The sequence below is a fragment of the Hemibagrus wyckioides genome, linkage group LG08 (genome assembly GCF_019097595.1).
Source record: "Hemibagrus wyckioides isolate EC202008001 linkage group LG08, SWU_Hwy_1.0, whole genome shotgun sequence".
Lineage (NCBI taxonomy): Eukaryota > Metazoa > Chordata > Actinopteri > Siluriformes > Bagridae > Hemibagrus > Hemibagrus wyckioides.
In genome coordinates, this window is record NC_080717.1 from 14,487,039 (window position 1) to 14,506,705 (window position 19,667).

At 41.1% G+C, this 19,667-nt stretch overlaps 1 protein-coding gene across 2 annotated transcripts in view; it reads left to right on the forward strand.

The window, feature by feature from the left end:
* The first annotated feature begins 17,119 nt into the window (after positions 1 to 17,119).
* Positions 17,120 to 19,667, forward strand: part of gria1a (glutamate receptor, ionotropic, AMPA 1a) — a 75,858-nt gene continuing 73,310 nt past the window's right edge. The window contains exons 1-2 of one of the 2 annotated variants that reach the window (XM_058397618.1): positions 17,120 to 17,368; positions 17,580 to 17,714. In XM_058397618.1, the coding sequence (XP_058253601.1) occupies positions 17,287 to 17,368; positions 17,580 to 17,714 (217 nt within the window). In that variant the 5' untranslated portion in view covers positions 17,120 to 17,286. Of the gene's footprint in view, positions 17,369 to 17,579; positions 17,715 to 19,667 lie in introns of those variants that run through there. The other variant, XM_058397619.1, reaches the window with a different exon arrangement.

Sequence of the window (19,667 nt, forward strand, 5' to 3'; positions counted from 1 at the left end):
TATCTCAACAAGCTATCCGGCAAAGTTTGTTTTATACTAATTATTGCTAGGATCAGCTTGACAGCTTAATTTATCAAGAAAGAGGAACAGATGGAAGTGGTCATTTTTCAAAATAAAACACACTGCAGACTGTGATAATCAATCTAGCCATGGTGGTCACAGTCCAGTGACTTCTGTGCTGGTCCCAAGCCGGATAAATAGAGAGGATTGCATCAGGAAGGGCATCCAGTGTAAAACATTGCCAAATTTAATCATGAGAATCATCAGTACTTTGAATACTCTCTGTATTCTGTACTCTGAATGGATCGGTCGAGGCCCGGTATAACAATGACCGCCATCAGCGCTGTTGACCTACAGGGGGAGAGTGTGTAGACAGAGAGAAAAGAGAAAAGGTAAGAATGTAGGACTGAGAATAGGGACTCTGAATGTTGGTACTATGACAGGGAAAGGTAGAGAGCTGGCTGGTATGATGGAGAGAAGGAAGGTGGATATACTGTGTGTACAGGAGACCAGGTGGACGGGTAGCAAGGCTCGTAGTATAGGAGCAGGATTCAAGCTGTTTTATTATGGTGTGGATAGTAAGAGAAATGGGGTAGATGTGGTCCTGAAGGAGGAGTTTGTGAGGAATGTTCTGGAGGTGAAGAGATTGTCGGACAGGGTGATGAGTCTGAAGTTAGAGGTTGAAGGGGTGATGTTGAATGTTGTTAGTGGTTATGCCCCACAGGTAGGTTGTGAGTTAGAGGAGAAAGAGAGATTCTGGAGTGAATTAGATGAGGTGATAGAGAGTGTTCTCACGGGTGAGAGAGTGGTGATAGGAGCAGATTTTAATGGACATGTTGGTGAGGGGAACACAGGTGATGAGGAGGTGATGGGCAAGTTTGGAGTTGAGGAAAGGAACCTTGAAGGGCAGATGGTAGTGGACTTTGAGGATGGACATGGCTGTGGTTAACACTTATTTTCAGAAGAGGGAGGAGCATAGAGTGACTTACAAGAGTGGAGGTAGGAGCACACAGGTAGACTACATCCTATGTAGACGAGGCAATCTGAAAGAGATTAGTGACTGTAGAGTGGTAGTGGGAGAGAGTGTAGCCAGGCAGCATAGGATGGTGGTGTGTAGGATGACTTTGATGGTCTGTAAGAAGAGGTCAAAGATAGAGAAGAAAACCAAGTGGTGGAAGCTGAAAAAGGAGGAATGTTGTGAGGAATTTAGACAGAAGTTGAGGCAGGCTCTGGGTGGTCAGGTAGTGCTGCCAGATGACTGGGAAACTACAGCAGAAGTGATCAGGGAGACAGGAAGAAAGATGCTGGGTGTGTCATCTGGAAGGAGGAAAGAAGACAAGGAGACTTGGTGGTGGAATGAGGAAGTTCAGTATAGTATTCAGAGGAAGAGGTTAGCCAAGAAGAAGTGGGACATGGACAGGACTGAAGAAAATAGACAGGAATAATTGTGATAATCCACAAAATAAAATAAAATAATAAAATAAAAAGATGTCATTATTTTTGTGCAGTCTGCTAACAAATGATCCATGGTACTGGTCTGCAGCCCGGTGGTTGTTGAACCCCAATTTAACCTATGGATTCAGTGGAAGTCATCCCGTACCTGTGACAAAGCTATTGGGATTTGCTGATTCAGCCTTTTATGTGCATGAGTTAGTGTGTATGCACTTGTGTTTGTCTGCTTGCTGTCTTGTTTGGTTGCTTGCTTGAGCTCTCACTCTCTCCCCGCCCCCCTTTTTCTGTGCAGCTCTCTGACAGATTGGTGGACTGGGAATCTGTCATTATTGCTAAACCATTTGAGTTTGAATTATATTTCTAAATTTCTACATTTTTTGGGTTTCTGACTTGTGTTCTTGGGGATTCTAGTCTTGGGGTGTCTTGGGGACTTCACCTCACACACCCACAAGACTGGTCTTCACTGGAGCTCATAGGAAGCTGTCCATGACAACTCTCTCGAACACTTCTGCAGCAACTTTGATGAGGGCCAATAAATAAGTATCTACATTATATTAAGAAAGCTCTTCAAATGGCTGATTTTCTTCATAATCATATGTATACATTGTATCAGTCATGGCATTAAAACCACCTGCCCAAAATTGTGTAGGTCCCCTTGTGCCCCCAAAAAGAGCTCTGAACCACTAATCTATGAACTTCACAAGACCTGTGGTATCTGGCACCAAAATGATAGCAGCAGGTATTTTATGTCCTGTAATTTATGAAGTGGGGCCTCCATAGATTGTACTTGTTTCTTCAGCATATTCAGCAGATGCACAATCCGAATGAGATCTGGGAAAAATTAGAGGCAATTCATCAGACCTGGGCACATTCTTCCATTTTCCCATGGTCCAGTTCTGACCATGTGCCCCCTGTAGGTGTTGTTGTAATGAGGTAATAAATGTTTTTCTTATCACCTCTCAGTAGTTCTTATGTTATGGTTAATTGTGTGAATGTGTAACATACCCGAAGTACTTTAAAAAATGTGGAGTTAAAAAAACATTGAGTGGACATATTTGCTTCATCTACTGTAATAGTGCAGGGTATTTATGATCATGAACTTATTAAGTAGTAAGCATTTAATTTTATACACAAAACTGGTTATACTGTTTACTTTTTTATTTGAAATTTTATCTAACAGCAAGCAATAATTAGGAAACCACATCAAACAAAAAACATTAGAAAAACATATTAGTCGTATTTACATTTTTTAAATTGTTTGGCCCACTCTGCTTAATGACACATTTGAATCTCCAGAAGCCGCCAATCAAATCAGAATGCACAGCACTCAATCTATGCCATTTTCTCTACCACAGATATGGTCAAAATTGCTGCATGTGCATCATTCTCCCTAAAAATCCTTCATGGTGCATAGGATATTGGTTACATGCATCTGTGGCCAAGTCCCTGAAGAACTGAAGAAGAGTTTTTAGAATTTGTGGGAATTGTCCTGGACACAAAGAACAGAAGAATGAATCCAAATTGTCTGATCATTATACCAGTGAATATTATCTTCATTACCATCATGCTGTCTTCTACTCTCGGGTGGATTCCTACAAAATGCCATCTTTCCATTTTATTTTCAGCCTTTGTAATGGCAAAAAGGGGAATCAGAGACAGAAGACAGACTAAGCAATAACAATAAAAAGCAAACAGTGGAGAGAAGAAAAGCAATAGAAACATCAGGTGGCCCATACACAGCCCCAAGCCATCTGTGAGGTATCTGATCCCCAACCCACATTTATTGTGAAACATTGAGGAATTAATGAAGATAAAATTTAACTGGTCCTCTGTTTTTGCCTTTCAGTATTTTAACAAGATCCAGCTTGAAGTGGGGTCACAATGAAATGGTCAGTATTGTTTTGACAATGTGTCACACCAAAAACCATTGCCTAATGCCTACTGGTGTATATACTTATCCATACCATTTATTTAAGAAATACAATAAGTATCTGCAGTTTGTTTATGTAGTGTTATTACATTTGTCTATCAAAAGAGCCACTCCTCTATCCACTCATGGCTGTTTTTACTTTTTCTTTGACTTCTCTCTCCCCTTGCAGGTGGATATGTTTATCAGACTCTGAACCATGTGGTCACTTCTTCCCTTGAGACCAGTATGAAATCTGTAATGGTTTCCAATGTGTTGCCACTGTTTCCATAGCAACAAAAATGGAAGCAATTACAGCAATTAGGGGAGAATGAACAGGATCATTGTTTTGTAAATGTTGCTTATTATACCATCAGCAGTTTTATTATGATCTTTCACTTCTATCAAAATTGTTCAGGTAAAGTACAGGCAATTTTATTTAGCAGGTTCTATCCCTCATCATTTTACATACTCTGTCAAAACAGTAAGTTTCAGACATGTTTAAAGCATTAGTGCTTTAATGAACATTTGAATATTGTTTCAGGCCTCATTGGGGAAAAGTAAAAATACATCTCTTGAAAATCAAAGAACATCACTCATTATGATTGATCCACCACCTTCCACCACTGTTGAGATTTCCTTCGATATTATCTGGTAATTCACAACCTGTACTGTTCATTCTCCATCATTGACAAGAATGAAGTCATACTTGCTGATCCTGATGTAAATGACAGTTTGAATGGCCTTGAAGGATTGCTTCATTATTTGTATTTGGTTACAAAAATTAATAGCAGTGTTCAGAATTTAACTTCAATATTTAACTCCTGAATCAGATGCACTCTGGGACTTTCTGGAAAGTCTACTATCTAATGAGACTTTAGAAACTCTAACATTATTTTTTTTTTTACATTTAATTAAATGGTTATTTTGTAACCATTTAATATTTTCACTGAGCACATGGAACACCTGTACACCTACTTATTCATGCAATTATTTAATTAAACAACTATGTGGCAGCAGCACAATGCATAAAATTATGCAAATACGACCCAGGAGCATCAGGTAACATTCATATTAAGCATCCAAATGGAGAAAAATGTCATGGGATTTTGATCATGGCATGGTTGTTGTTACCAGCTGATATTGCTGATTTACATATTTTTATAACTAACAATCTCTAACTAACAGTCTCTAGGGTTACAATAAAGAAAGAAATATGATTAAAAAAAATACAGTCAGTAGCAGTTGCAGTAGCAAACTACTTGTTGATAAGTAGTCAACAGAGAATGTCCAGACTGGTTTGAGCTGACATAAAGGCTGCAGTAACTCAGATAAACATTCTGAATTATTGTGGTGAGCAAAAAACACACAGAATGTGTAATCACAGAATGCACAGCACCTTAAGGAAAATGGGCTATAACAGCAAAAAACCAGTTTCAACCTCTGTCAGACGAGGCTGTAATGGGAAAAGGCTTGCCAATATTGGACAGCTGAATAACACAACAATGGACAGGTGGTGGTGGTGCAGGGGAATGTTTTATTGGCACATCATTTATTTCAATCTGTAAGTGGATTTTTGATTATTACCAAATTACCTAATTATCTAGCACATGCTCACTGAAATTGGCCACTGGGGGTACTTGTGCATGCAGAAACAAACATATTTCATGGAAAATACACTGCATGGTGAAAAGCTGCTGAATTGCTCTTTAGGAATAATTATACATTTTTATTTTAAACTTGTTATTTTTATTCTGTTATTTTTTTTATTCTATTATTATTTTAAGTGTGTCTACTATGTGTCAATCGAATCTAAGGAGGAAGAGTAACCTGAGTTTACTTTAGCACTTTTTGACTGGGGTGTGGTCACTGAATGGGGAAAGAGTTAGGTTCAAATATCTTTGTCTCAGGGACCACCTGAGATGAAATTTGGTGTCGCATCATTATTCTAATCTTTAACTAGATTTGTAATTCTAGTAATCTTAGTAATTCTTTAACTAGAATTCTAACAGCCAGTCATTTGAACAGGCATTGAACATTGAACAGGCATTTCTCTTAATTAGCATTTACCTATCATCACAAAACATATATTTCTTTCCCACTCAGAGTCTCAGTATTTAAACATGGCTCTGATCCAGGCCCTTATGCAGAGACTTGAAACACTTTAAAGCCAAAGCAGATCCTCTGTCCTCTCTCTCCACTAAATGCCAGACTGTGCTCCAACCAATCACTCCTCCAACCATTTCAACAATTTCCACAAAGATTTGTTCACCGTCTTTAGTTACTATCACTAGACAGCTACTGCACACTTGAGATGGGCAGCCATTAGTCAGTAAGATGCTGTCATCCCATGGCCTGCCTGCTACACTGGGTGTGTGGAGCTAGAGAACCAGCTCGAGGAGTAGGCCACAAATACCACACCAGGCAAAAACCTAAAAAGAAAGCAGACTACAGCTCTTCAATTCACAAGCTGGAACATCAGGACCATGTGTCTCAGCTCCACTGCTGACCTGCAGAAGATTGATTATGCTCCCAAAACTGCTGCTCTTCTTGACAGAGAGCTCTCCAGACTGAACATCAACATTGCCTGCCTACAGGAGACTTCCATGAGGACACAAACAAGACCTCATCATCACCAGATGCCTCCTCACCTGCAGCCAACACAGCCCTGACTGTGACATGGATCATTCCCTTGTGGTCAGCAAAGTGCAAGTAGCACTGAAAAAGCTGCATCACATAAAAAGAAGGGACATCCATGCACTAACATCTGCAGCACAAGAAAACCAACAAAGACACAGCAATTCACTAGCAACTTGCAGGAGGCTGTTGCTGAGGAATTATATGACAGTAACAACATTTAGTCCAAATGGTTATACAAGATGACTGTGATTAAGGCAAAAAGAAAAGTCCTCTTGACTTACAAGGCCATCTGTGGGTCCAAAAACTGATTTGCAATGATAATCCTGAAGGGTGCCTATCTTCACATAGGCATCTTGCTAGAGCACAGAAGACGGCTACTAAAAGTGTACTGGTGCCGGGTTCTCCCTTTAGGCCTAGTCTTATTGCTCACCCTCACAAAGTGCATGGTGGCTGCTCTGGCATTATTGCACCCCGGAAAATCCATGTACTCAATTATCCAGATGACCAGCTTATCTTGGTTCAGTCAAGGGAAGTGGTAGTCAGGCATTGATCCTCCTGGAAATCAAGGGCTACTTTTGGTGGCCCCCATCATCAATCATTAGGGCAGTCTGTGTTTGCAAACTCTGTTCAGGTTGGTGCACCTGTTCTGGCCCTATGTAGAAAACGAATTTCTCTTGCTGAGAGTGATTTACACTCCAGAGAACATGATCTGGAAACAGGCTTCCTTCTGTGGCAGTGGCTGAGGCCCAGGGTATGGCATTTCCATCCATTTTTTGACCAGGTGGAAGTGGTTATGTCCTACCATGAGGAGTTGACCCACTGTTCCCTTTGGCTTTCTCTTTTCCCTTTTTGATGGATCTCCTTAGGAGTTTGCCGTGAGGAGCAGCCTCCTCTCTCAGATGCAGGGGGCAGTTCTCCACCCCCACCTTGAGAATTAGAACCTCTGGTCTGGCCCCTGAGGGGGACCAGCTCCTAGACTCCCAACCCAGGCTGTAGAGACTATTTTGAACTTTCACCTCTGATGTAGTCAGCATCGTAAGGATCTATTTCACTGCCCTGTCAGTAAACGAACTAATTGCCCACTTTTATAAGTCAGGCAACTTCTGTGTTGACTATAGAAAAGTCAATGCAGTGTCTAAATTTGATGCATATACAGTGCCTTATATTGATGAACTTCTTGATCGGTTAGGCACAGTCTGATTTTATTTGACACTGGATTTAACATATATTGGCAGATCCCCTTGACTCTTATGTCCCATGAAAAGACAGCCTTTTCAACACTGTTTGGTTTACCATGTGGTATCTGAAACCTTTTCCTGAATTTGCAAGGTGGCCATGAATAGACTTGTTTAAAACATGATTCATCAGAACAGACCACTTTCTTTTATTGGTGCAGTTCTGATGCTTAAATGCCCATTGTAGGTACTTTTGGCAGTGGTCAGATGGTCAGATGGTCAGCATATGCAGCCAGCTACGATAACAGCTTTAACCTTTTCAGCAATTTGTTTTACATTAGCCCCTCTGTGGGATCTGAGCACACAGGCTAGCCTCTGCTCCCCACACACAACAGTGAGCCTTCATTGCCCAGTTCATCAATTTTCTGTTCTTGGTTCACTTTTGGTAGGTACCAAGCACAGCATACAGAAAACACCTTGCTTGACCTGCTGTTTGGAGAGTTTGGAGTTGGTACATCTAATGTGTTGGAAATTCTTTTATTCTCATGATGCATTTTATTCTTATGATGCAGCAGTTCAAGCACCATCTACTTCTAAAAAGGCTTGTCACACTAAGGCTGCTAAAACTGTTATTACCACTACACAGGCTGCTCAAATAGTAGTCTGATACTACTCATGTCTTCTTGCTTTTCCCTACACAAACAGAAACTGAATACCTTTTAAATATCATTAATTCTCCCACAACATCCAGTAACTCAGCTATTTGGACATCTAGGGGAAGTTCATTCCACCACCTTGGTGCCAGAACAGAGTCTAGATGTAGACCTTTTACCCTTAGAGATGGTGGGACCAGTTGAGCAGTGCTAGTAGATCAGAAGGAGCGTACTGCAGTGTGAGGAGTAATAAGAGCTTTGAGGTAAGAGAGAGCTGGTCCATTTTTGTCTTTGTAGGCAAGCATCAGTGTTTTGAATCTGATGCATGGGTATTTAGCAGTATGTCAGTCTTTGCACATAAAAGGCATTACATACTATCCCTGTTCACCAGAAGATGAAGGCAGATGAAGGCAGAGATGTTCCTTCTCAGACAACGGTCTTGCAACATGGTATAATTTACAACCATTAAACAGCATGCTGTAGAAGGGTGCTGGCTAAGTCCTGGTTTGCCAGCTTAGATCTGGGAGAAATGGTGAATGGAATATCTCTGGAGAAATCTGCAACTCCTCATTCCTGAACAATCCCAGGGAAGTGTTATACTAGTGCTAAAACCTGGGAATTATGGAAGATATGCCGTGAGGCCTTGTCACTAGCCAAGAAAGGATGGTTTGGTGCCACCATCTGCCATCACTAGATCTGGTGGTCCAGCTGATGTTTAAACCATTGTGACATTTTTATGTTTTTGGAGCCCTGGAGAAGTTTTAGCAACTCATGTTTCATCCATATGTTTGTGCCACAGACTGCAGATGCAGCATCTGAGGGCTGTCCTGAGCTCATTGGACAGGACACATATTGAATCCAAGAATTGTGTGATTAGATTGGTGAAAGTACAGTATTTGGGCTTCCACTTGGGTCATAGGCATTTGTGTCCCTAAATTGATAAGACAGCAACAACTGCAGCATGCCTGAGACATAAGTCCAAAATGGAGATGAGACAGATGATGGGGCCATCCTGCTGACTGATCTAGGTCCATGTGAACAAGCATTTGCTCAAGTAAAAGCTGCATTCTGCATCATGTACTCCTGACTTCTTGGTACAAGCTAGGGGCTATATTGTCCTAGGTGGTGGATGGGGAGGACTACCCCATGTTGTACATCAGCCTCAAACTTTCTGTGTGAAAGAGTAAGTACAACACAGTAAAGAAAGCATGCCTGGCCATCAAGTGGGCAGTTTTTACCCTCCATGGGTAGAATGGTTGTGTGCTGGTTTGTGAATAAAGCGTGGAGCCAGAAGTGAGTTGTAAGGGTTTACATCTGTACAGGATAACTGTAAAGTGTTTTGCATTGCAGTGAGCTGGAGAAAGGATAAAGTAGGGAGTGAGGAGAGATTAGCACCATGCAAGAGAGAGACCTGAACAGCACAAAGCTGTTAGTGTGTATGTGTGTGGGCAAGTAAAATTAACGAAAAGCAAATTAATTTTTAAATTAATCACAAAATATTAAAAAAAAAATCTCCTTATTACTGGCCAGGGAAGTGTTATACATGCTTAACGTATCAATGCAACTAACAGATTGCCCATGAAAGAAGTTTGTTTGTTTACTGATCACTAAGGCTGATTGTTAATATTGGCTGTGTAACAATTACAACTATGTTAATTCTGTAACAATCCTTTGCCTTATTAGTAACTGCCATTTATAATTTTTCTACACCATCAGTTTTTGGGTATGGCGGGGTGCTATCAAAGTTTATGTAAAAGCTTTTCTACAGTTGCTTCCTTTTGAGGTAACTCAATGCTGTGTCATGGCTGACGCTATGGGAATGCTTCTTTGCAGAAGTTGTGTCTGATGCTCTGTGTGAAATCACTCTGATTTATCAGCTCGAGTAGTTCATGTGACAAAGTGTATTCCTAGCCAAGCATCTGCACCACATGGCTCAAGTCCTGTATCTGTCCTCCACCTCCATGCAGGCATCTCCCATTTTTCCCAGACCTAGGCCACTACTATTCAGAAAGTGTGGGCCTAGATGAATATAGTTTTGTGGCAATGCCTAGGGTTGAAGAGACGCTTCCAAGCAATCTCTTCCCTTCATTAGCCACATGTAGAAAATCTGCAGACTAAAGAAAAAGGCTATAGAATCCAGTTTGCCTCACCCCTCCTTTCACTTTACTGTCCACTGTTGTTGGCACAGATCAAACTTTATTCCTCCAGGAGGAACTCTTGCATCTGAGAAAGGGGCCATAGAGCATATTTCCCTCCTAGATCAAGCCTCTGGGGCTATGCCCAATTTTAGATCTGCATGCTCTGAATTATATGCTGAGTTTGAGATGTTAATGCTCCAGGTCATTGTGTCCAGGTCAGAGGATTGGTTTGCAAAAATAATCCTGAAAGATCTTCACATAGGCATCTTGCCTAAGCATACCAGTTTCAAGTTCTCCCTTTTAGCCTAGTCTCATTGCTCACTATCCTAGACAGTCATGACATTTGGAAGGGCCCCTGTCTCTCATGGCACACAGATTGCCTGAAAATGGGGGCTTTGTTTCTTTTGCTAAAATGCTTCCTACTGGAACTCAAGGGCTACTTTTGGTGGTCCCCATCATGAATCATTAGGGCAGTTCAAATTTCAAATTCAAATTTTATTGGTCACATACGAAATCATACACAGTACGACATGTAGTGAAATGCTTTTTACGACTGTCTTACACAAAAAGAAAGAATAAAAAAAAGAGAAAAATTTAAAATTAAAGTGTGGACAGTGTGGAAAGTCAGTGTCAGATCAGATATGCATATGCAAATATATGTCTATGTATATACACTATATTGCCAAAAGTATTCGCTCACCCATCCAAATAAAATTGAGGGGCTGGTAATTCCTCTCCTGCTTTGTGCTAAAGTCCACTATCAGCTCCTTAATTTTGCTTTTCGTTCAGGAGGAGATTGTTGACCTGGCACCATGTCTCCAGGTTTTTAATCTCCTCTAGGTAGGCCGTCTCGTCGTTATTGGAGATCAGGCCCACTACCACAGTATCGTCTGCAAACTTCATGATGTTGGTGGAGCTGGAAGTGGCCACACAGTCAAAAGTGTACAGTGAGTACAGCGGGGGGCTCAGAACACAACCCTGGGGGGTTCCAGTGCTGAGGGTGAGTGAGGGTGAGACATGGTTGCCAACCCGTACTGCCTGAGGACTGTCTCGCAGGAAGTTGGAGATCCATCGACACAGGGATGGGCTGAGTCCCAGGATCTCCAACTTAGTGGTGAGTATGAAGGGAATTATGGTGTTAAACGCTGAACTGTAGTCAACAAACAGCATTTTGACATAATTCCCCCTTCTGCTGTCCAGATGGCTCAGGGCTGCATGATGGAGGTGTGCGATGGCGTCCTCAGTAGACCAGTTGGGACGGTACGTGAACTGTAGCGGGTCCAAGGTGTCAGGTAGAGAAGAAGTGATGAAGTCTCTGATGAGTCTTTCGAAGCACTTCATCACCACTGAGGTCAGGGCCACTGGGCGGTAGTCATTCAGGCAGTCGGGCTGGGGTTTCTTGGGGACAGGAACAATGGTGGACTGTTTGAAGCAAGTCGGGATTGTAGACTGTTCCAGGGAGAGGTTGAAGATCTCAGTGAACACAGGAGCAAGCTGGTCAGCACAGGCCTTCAGGACCTGACCTGTGTTGCCATCTGGTACTGCTGCCTTCCTGGTATTCACTCTCCTGAATGCCTTTCTCACGTCGTGCTCCGAGATGATGAATGCGCTGTCCTCTCCGGCATGCTCCTTGTGTGTGCTGCCTGTAGCGCTGTTAGCACTGCTAATGCCGTTAGCGCTCTGAGCTGCAGCGTCGAAGCAAGCATAAAAGGTGTTTAGCTCGTCTGCCAGAGAAGTGTCCGCATTCACCGATCTGGAAGATGGTATTTTGTAGCCCGTCATAGTTCTTAGCCCCTGCCACAGACTCCTAGAGCCACTCTGTTGAAATTGTGACTCTAGTTTCTGTCCATAGCGCCGCTTCGCCTCCTTCACCACTCTGCGCACGCTGTAGGATGCAGCTTTATACTCGTCCATGTTACCGCTGGCGAGCCCCATGTTGTACGCAGCGGAGCGGGATCTCAGAGCATCGCGGACGGATTTATCCACCCACGGCTTCTGATTAGGAAACTTTCTGATGATAGTCTTGTGAACTGTGTCATCTGCTAGTTTCCCGATGAATCCCACAACCACTTCCGTAAACATGTTGACGTCGTCAGAGCTGCGCCGGAACATATCCCAGTCTGCGTCCTCCAGAGCGTCCTGTAGAGCGGCCACCGATTGGTCCATCCAGCGTAAGACCTCCCTCTGAGCCGGAACTTCCTGCTTGAGCCTTTGTTTATATTTTGGCATGAGGAAGATGGCGGCGTGGTCGGATTTCCCAAACGGTGGGCAAGATTGTGCCTTGTAGCCGTCTCTGACTGTAGTGTAGCAGTGGTCTAGTGTCCTTTCACCCCTGGTGGGGCAGCTGATGTGTTGGTTAAAGTTCGGCGCTGTGCATTTGAGGTTGGCACTGTTAAAGTCCCCCGCCACAATAAGCACAGTGTCCCGGTGTTGAGTCTGGTGTTGTATGAGTGCTTCATGCAGCTCGCATAAAGCAGTGTCCGTGTCCGGCTGAGGCAGAATATAAATAGCGCTGACTATGACTGATGTAAACTCCTGAGGAAGATAAAAAGGACGACATTTGATGGTCACTAGTTCCAGGTTGGGTGTGCAGGAGTGTGTGAGAGGAACAATGCTCGCACTGTCGCACCAGCTGCACCAGCTGCAGTTCAGGTTGGTGCCGAACAGATTTCTCTTGCTGAGAGCGATTTACACTCCAGAGTGCATGATTGGGAAGCAGGCTTCCTGCGGAGGCAGGGGCTGAGGCATGTCCACCCATAGGCGATTTAATGCATATAACAATTTTTGGACAAATGGAAGTAGCTTTGTTCTCCTCTTGTGGACCTAATTCTCCTTCTGGACAGTGTGATTCCTGGCAGGAGGAACCTCCTCTCTCAGACGCAGGGGGTGATTCTCCACCCCTCCCCAAGATTTGGAACCTCGTGGTCAGTTCCAAGACACCAGTCTCCCAACTGAGATTGTGGAGACTATGTTGAACTTTTGCCTCTGGTGTCATCAGGATCTAGTTCACTGCCCAGTTAGTACAGTGCTAGAGTTCCTTCAGACAAGCCTCTTTGAGGGCCTTTTACCCTCTACATTGAAGTATATGTATTAGCAATTGCTTCGAGTCATGTTCCTATTCTCTGGACTCTCGCTTTCTGCGTTGTGCCAGGCAGTTGTGCAATCCAGTCTGCAAGCAGCGCCTTGTGCTGGGTAGTGATAGCTATCTCCTAGGCCTATTAAGCACACTGTGTGCTTCACCTCTAGAGATTATGGCTCACTCCACTAGGTGTATTGACTTGTCCAGCACTCTGGCTAGGGGCATTCCCCTCCTTGATATTTGTGCTACGGCGGGTTGGTCCTCTCCGCACACCTTTATCAGGTTCCATAACCTGGACCTGGACCCCACTGCTAGGTCCTGGGTCTTACAGGACTAATGGTGCTCTGCTTCTGGCTCGTTTGTGCCCTTTCACGACATCTCCTTGCATGTGGCTGTGTTGGTTTTGGCTTTCCTAAAGTGTCAGCCATGATGCAGTGTCATTATGTATGTTATCTAGTTCTCTGAGAAGGTAAAAAGATGCTGTGTCACTGGCCACACTCTGGGCATCCATTAGCCCCTCCTTCAGATATGTAGAATCTGAAGTAATGTGACATACATAGATGCCCTTCAGACACAACTTCTGCAAAGAAGCGTTCCCATAGCAGACATCTCAGGGAACCAGGTTACATATGTAACCTGGTGTAGTTTTTTATCCCCCACCCAAGCCTTCCCCTATCCAAACTTTTTATTTAAGCAAATTTAAGTATCTAACTAAAATACTAATATATAGCAGGAATCCCAAGCATTGTTATTATCTTTTTATTACAGTTGTTTGAAGTGTTGGTTCCCTAGCCAGCACTGGGTACACAGACAATAACCCACTGCCATTTTTGTCCTGTATGTACAACCAAAATCAAAGGATCATGGTCCATTCTAGTACAAATTATAAAGCAATAAAAAAGCAGAAGAATGGGACTGAAAAGGGTACTATATCATCCCCACATCACTGGCTCGTAGAAAAATTTCACACTGATTATGAAACACTACTAAAAAACAATAAAGCTTTAAATGGTCTTGCACTACAGTACCTAAGTGATCTTTTGGTCTTTTCTGAATCACCTGCTTCAGTTAAAGGTACAGGCTCTTTCTTAGTACCTAGAATAATGAAGACTCTAGTAGGAGTAGAGCTTTATGGCAGTTATGTCAGAATTGCTTCTTTACTGTTTTGTGTTTGCGTAAAAATCAAAACAGATGGAAATCCCTTGCTTAAGATGTTATAGGTACACAATGTATTCTTTGTTTGTTTGTTTGTTTGTTTGTTTGTTTGTTTGTTTCTTTCTTTCTTTCTTTCTTTCTTTCTTTCCTATTTGTCAGTCATACATGTGCCCCAGGATTGGAAGGAAAAATTGGAATGATTGGCAGCTGTGTTACTGGTTTTCATTACAAATCTTGTGCATGCTCTCTACAGTGCCCATCTTCATTTAGCCGGAGCCAGTTATCACTGTCAGTGCTCAATTAGTTTTAATTAATTTTAATGGTAATCAAATAGTTATTTTTATACGTTTGAAAACACCACGATGGTGTGTTTGGTTTGGTAAAGCCTACTGATAAGTCTTGTCACACATTTCATCACCTTTTTTAATCCCCTTTCTCAAGGTGGCTAAAAACATATATACTGAAAGATGTATTTTATTTTAGATGTTGTTTTATTGCCTAACAGGAATGTGTGAGGAATCATTTGGATACAGTTTACTTTAGATGGCTTTGTATTCTCCTTTCCTGCAAATTACTAGGTATCATTCAATTTATAGTTAGTAACAATATTCCCATTTTCCCAGAGAAAAGTCATCATAAGGCCAGTGATCATAATTCACCACCCCAAGATTTATGTGTGGGGGCACCTGATGTGGAACCATGCAAAGTTTCAACTCCATCAATCAGAATAACTGTAGTAACATTCTAAAAGTCCTATATCTCTCTTAAGGCAGCATAATGGAAAGGCAAATATGCAAGGAGCTTGGAGGAAAGTGAGAGAGATGGGATGGGGTTGGGGGTAGTATATAGGAGAGAAGAGCCACTGAATTTGGATCTGCACCAGAGTTGGAGAGCATTTGAATTCCATTAATTTCCATTCCATTCCTTTCTATGCTGCCACCACTAGGTAGTGAAAGCATTATGTTTATGGGTCTGTGCACCTGTCATTGGGTGTGGGCATCTACATGTCCATTTAGTAAAAAATTATTCTTAGTGCAGTATCTCAAAAATAAGTCAATAAATATAGGACTGTATCACTGACCGCCAGATGAACTGATTACATTTTAGCATTGATCCAAAAATATGTTGTAAGGGTTTTTGATAATATTTGAGGTATATGAATCAGAAACAAGAAGAACTAGACTTGATAGTGGAGGCATACATTTTGTACTTGTTTTTAATTACTTTTATTTTGATTTCATTTTTTGGGTTGCCCATGCATCCCATTATGTGTTCTAGTTAACATGATATCTTTTAGTAAGTAGTTGAATAATATGTAGTAAGTATATCAAAATATCCCGATAACCAGCAGACAAAGTAATTTGATTTTGGAATTGATCCAAATTAGTTCAATGTCACAGCAAGTCAAATAATTATCAAATAAAATAGTTCTTCTACAATTTTCCTTCCTGTCATTGAGATGTTATTTACAAACTCATGTTCAGGGCCTCAAGGCCCATTTTCTGGCCATCTAAGATTCTTGCCAACACTCTGTCTGGAAATTCCCATTAATAGGTGTCTCATAAATAAGTTGTTAGATGTAGGACTGTATTTACTTACTCTTGCTACCATAAGAAAAATTTATTCATAGCATAAATATAACATAGTGTAGAACATAGTTTGAAGGTTCTGTAGACATATCTGTGATAAATGATGAGATATCCGGAACCACTACTACATAAATGTCAAAATATACAAGCTTACAAGCAGGAATTGCTGAAGGCCAAAGAGATGTAATGACTTACTATGAATGGTCTAAGGACAACAATACTGGTTTGATGCATACAATGATAAGGAAATCTGCATACTGTCAGACATTTATATAAAATCTACCAATTCAATTCGATCACCAAATTATATAACGTCTGCTGTTATATGATATCTTTGGCTACATTCACACAGTAATTCAAATTCACAAAGCTCATGTCAAATTTGTTGTTATGCTCACATTATCTTGCATCCAGGTCTAAACAGGCCATGGGTCTAAAATGCAAAAAAGAAAGATATTGTCTGTGATTGGGATACATTTTCATCTATCTTATGGATAATGGTTTCATTATGCTTGTTTTGTGATAAAAACAAACAATAAAAAATCTGTATCATGAATATCATGAATACTCAACAGAGATGTTGTTAATTAAACTAACCGATTTGTTATTTTTATAGTTATGTTTTATTTGGCGTGTGGTTTGTTTTATGTTTATGGGCAATTTACATTGCAAAAGCAATCAACATATCTGTAAATTTATTTTGTGATTTTTTCCTTCCTTTAAAAGCAAATGACTAATACATATACAGTTGAAAGCCATGCAAATCAGGACCAACAAGTGATGTACAGGTGGGAAGTGGTAACTCAGTGGACTGTTCTCAGGTTGGAAGTTTGAATCTCAGCATAACCCTTAACTTAATTGATCAGTTGTATAAAATAAGATAAATCTAAGGTGCTTGGTGTAAGGGCGTCTGCCAAATGTTGTAAATGTACATTTTGTTGAAGCATGGATTTATTACCAACAGTAATTTTTACTTCAGCAAATATTTTTGGCTTCTATTTAATATTTTGTTGCATACAGGTTGCATCTCACACATGCAGTTAAGGACTATGTAAAGTAGGTTCTTTTGAAAAAAAAATTGCCATTGCAGTAGATAAGAGGATATTAATGTTCATTTTCACACACTTCAGATATCAAATGTATATTTTGTAAAGAAATAGGCTACCACTTAATGGTGTGATATTGGGGTGGGATACTTCGGATATGGGCTTCAACATTAAACGTTCCTGTAGCTGGGAGGCAGAGCTGTACATAACAGCTCAGTATAAGGGAGCGCGCGCGCGCGCACGGATACACACACACACACACACACACACACACGCACACACACACACACACACACAAAAGACGTCAGTGGCGAGCACGAGCAAGGAGAGCTCGGTCACTCAGTGTTGGTTTTGTTCTTAGAACATCCGGGAAGATTTCATACGGAACCATCGTGCTATACCCATGCTGGGAATTCGGCTTTGTTTCTTTCCGCAAATGCAAAAGGAAAAAATATGCAACGAAGCATCGCTCTGCTCTGCACCAGCGTTATCGGACTCTGCTTTGGTTCGAGTTTTCCAAGTAACATCAACATAGGTGGGTGCACAGAAATAGTCACCTGTAGGTGCCCAAAGTGCTCAAAATGGACAGTTTTTACTGATTAATTTACAAGCTCTTTTTAAAAGATGATCGATTTTACTCCATTCCATGCACACGAACAACACCGTCGATGTGACTTACTGTATAGGCTAGGATTTGACCTATTATGCATGATCGCTTGCATTTTCTCGTCTATTTTCACACACAGGAGGATTATTCCCGGCCGACTCGCACGAATATGAAGTGTTCCGATTTGCGCTTTCGCACCATCAGGACATTCCCAAACTGGTACCTCAAGTAGATATGGTGAAGATGGGCAACAGCTTCTCCATGACTTATGCCTGTGAGTATGAGAATGGAAAAGAAAGACGACTAGACTTAAAATGTTCACTTTTTCTTTATTTCATTCTTTTCCTTTCTTTTAGCGATCAGTTTATGGAAAAATGTAAACACTGCGCTTCAAAAGTTTAGCTTATCTCCCTGTTGCATACGCTCATGTCATCTGTTGTGAGTGTCCTTGCGTAATGTATGGAAACGACTGATCAGTGTGTAGTCTTCAGCTGAAGCTTTAGTATAAGGCGGGTCTAGCGAAATTTACATAAGGACGATGTACGTACGCAAATGTCATCTATGTCCGTTTTGTGTCAGCTTCGAGCGAAGCCTGAGTTTTTTATTAAGCAGATAAAAATCGTGATATATCAGTATTTCAAAAGCCGGTTCTGAAACTACAGTCTAAAAATCGATCAGGTTGCGAATCTGTGTAGAGTTTGCGTGGCACTGTGGAAGGCAGGACTGCAGTCATATATTCATATCGTTTTGGGTAAATGTCGCAATTCGAATTTGGGCGCTTTTGACATGTCGAAGTCAGACTGCAGATGCCACTGCATAATTATCTGGGCTGCGCTCAACGAAGAACGCAAAAATAACGTAGGCCTGTTTTGCATATGGGCTATTAAAATAAAGAACAATATAATAAATCGGACCAGTGACTATTTAGAGAAACATCTAGCTTTTTTTCCCTGTGTTTTAGAAGGCCTAATGAGCCACTTTGCTTGTCCACAAGACATGTTACTAATAATAAATGTTGAGGGTATTTGGGTGTAGATGTTTTTGGCGTGTTTGACATGGTAATCTTCCCACTATAACATATCTGAAACGTGCAGATTCATTTAAGACGTGCATATTCGTTACAGACCTATATCAGCCAACGGTGTATTGGTTACATTGATCATTTACTGGAGAAGCATAGCACAATAAGTCTACAGTTCTGTATACAGTAGCTAGTTACAAAGAATGTATCTTGCTTGTCTTTTATTACCCATGGCTTTTTAAACAACTTTTTAACTGTGAATCAAGCAAACAATAAGTTTATTTTTATTACTACTTATATAGTATAACGTATACTTACACACAAGTATAATCTATCTATCTATCTATCTATCTATCTATCTATCTATCTATCTATCTATAGATAGATAGATAGATAGATAGATAGATAGATAGATAGATGTAGATATATATACATTGTCACAAATTGTGTATTTTGCTGTTTCAGTAAAGTCAAAATGTCACTTTGTGGTCAGAATAAATTATTTTGAGCTTTTTATTTCTTGCTTAAATATAGCATTGTTTTTCTATATAAAAACAAACTAGAAAGACACAAAAAGAGTCAAACAGAATCTCTACCTCTTTCCGATTGTGTGTGTGTGTGTGTGCATGTGTGGGTGTGAGTGAATAAAAATTAGAAGTAGATTCAGCCATCGAAAGCTACTCCAGCCTTAAAAAAGCTAAGAGAATAGCTTTGAACAGGCAGTACAATGCAGTCAGTACCAATGTAGTACTTTCTGTATGTCAGATGTCAGGTGGTGCATTGCACGATGTAGCTACAATCACAGTGCGTCTATAGTTAAGGTGATTTTCACACTGGGCTCGTTTGCTGCTGTTCGAATCTGAGTGTGATTGTTCCCGGCGCCCCAGCAGCCTTGGTCTGGTTTCAGACTCACTTGATTCTGTTGAACATTTGCACTTATCTTATGGCATCAGAAATGCACATGGAAACTGCAACATGACTCACCATTTATATGTTGTAGAAATGCTGAAAAATAATGCCACGAATTTAAACATGAAATAAAAAATCAAAACAGATTTTTCTGACCACAAAGCAGAATTATTTAGTATTTTGGCATTATTTTGCTGCACTGGGAGCCTCATCTCTTCTGTGTCAACACAGCATTCCCCTGCCACTCAGACCTGAGTTGCATTCACATTCACAGGAATCACGGCACAGTTACAGTGC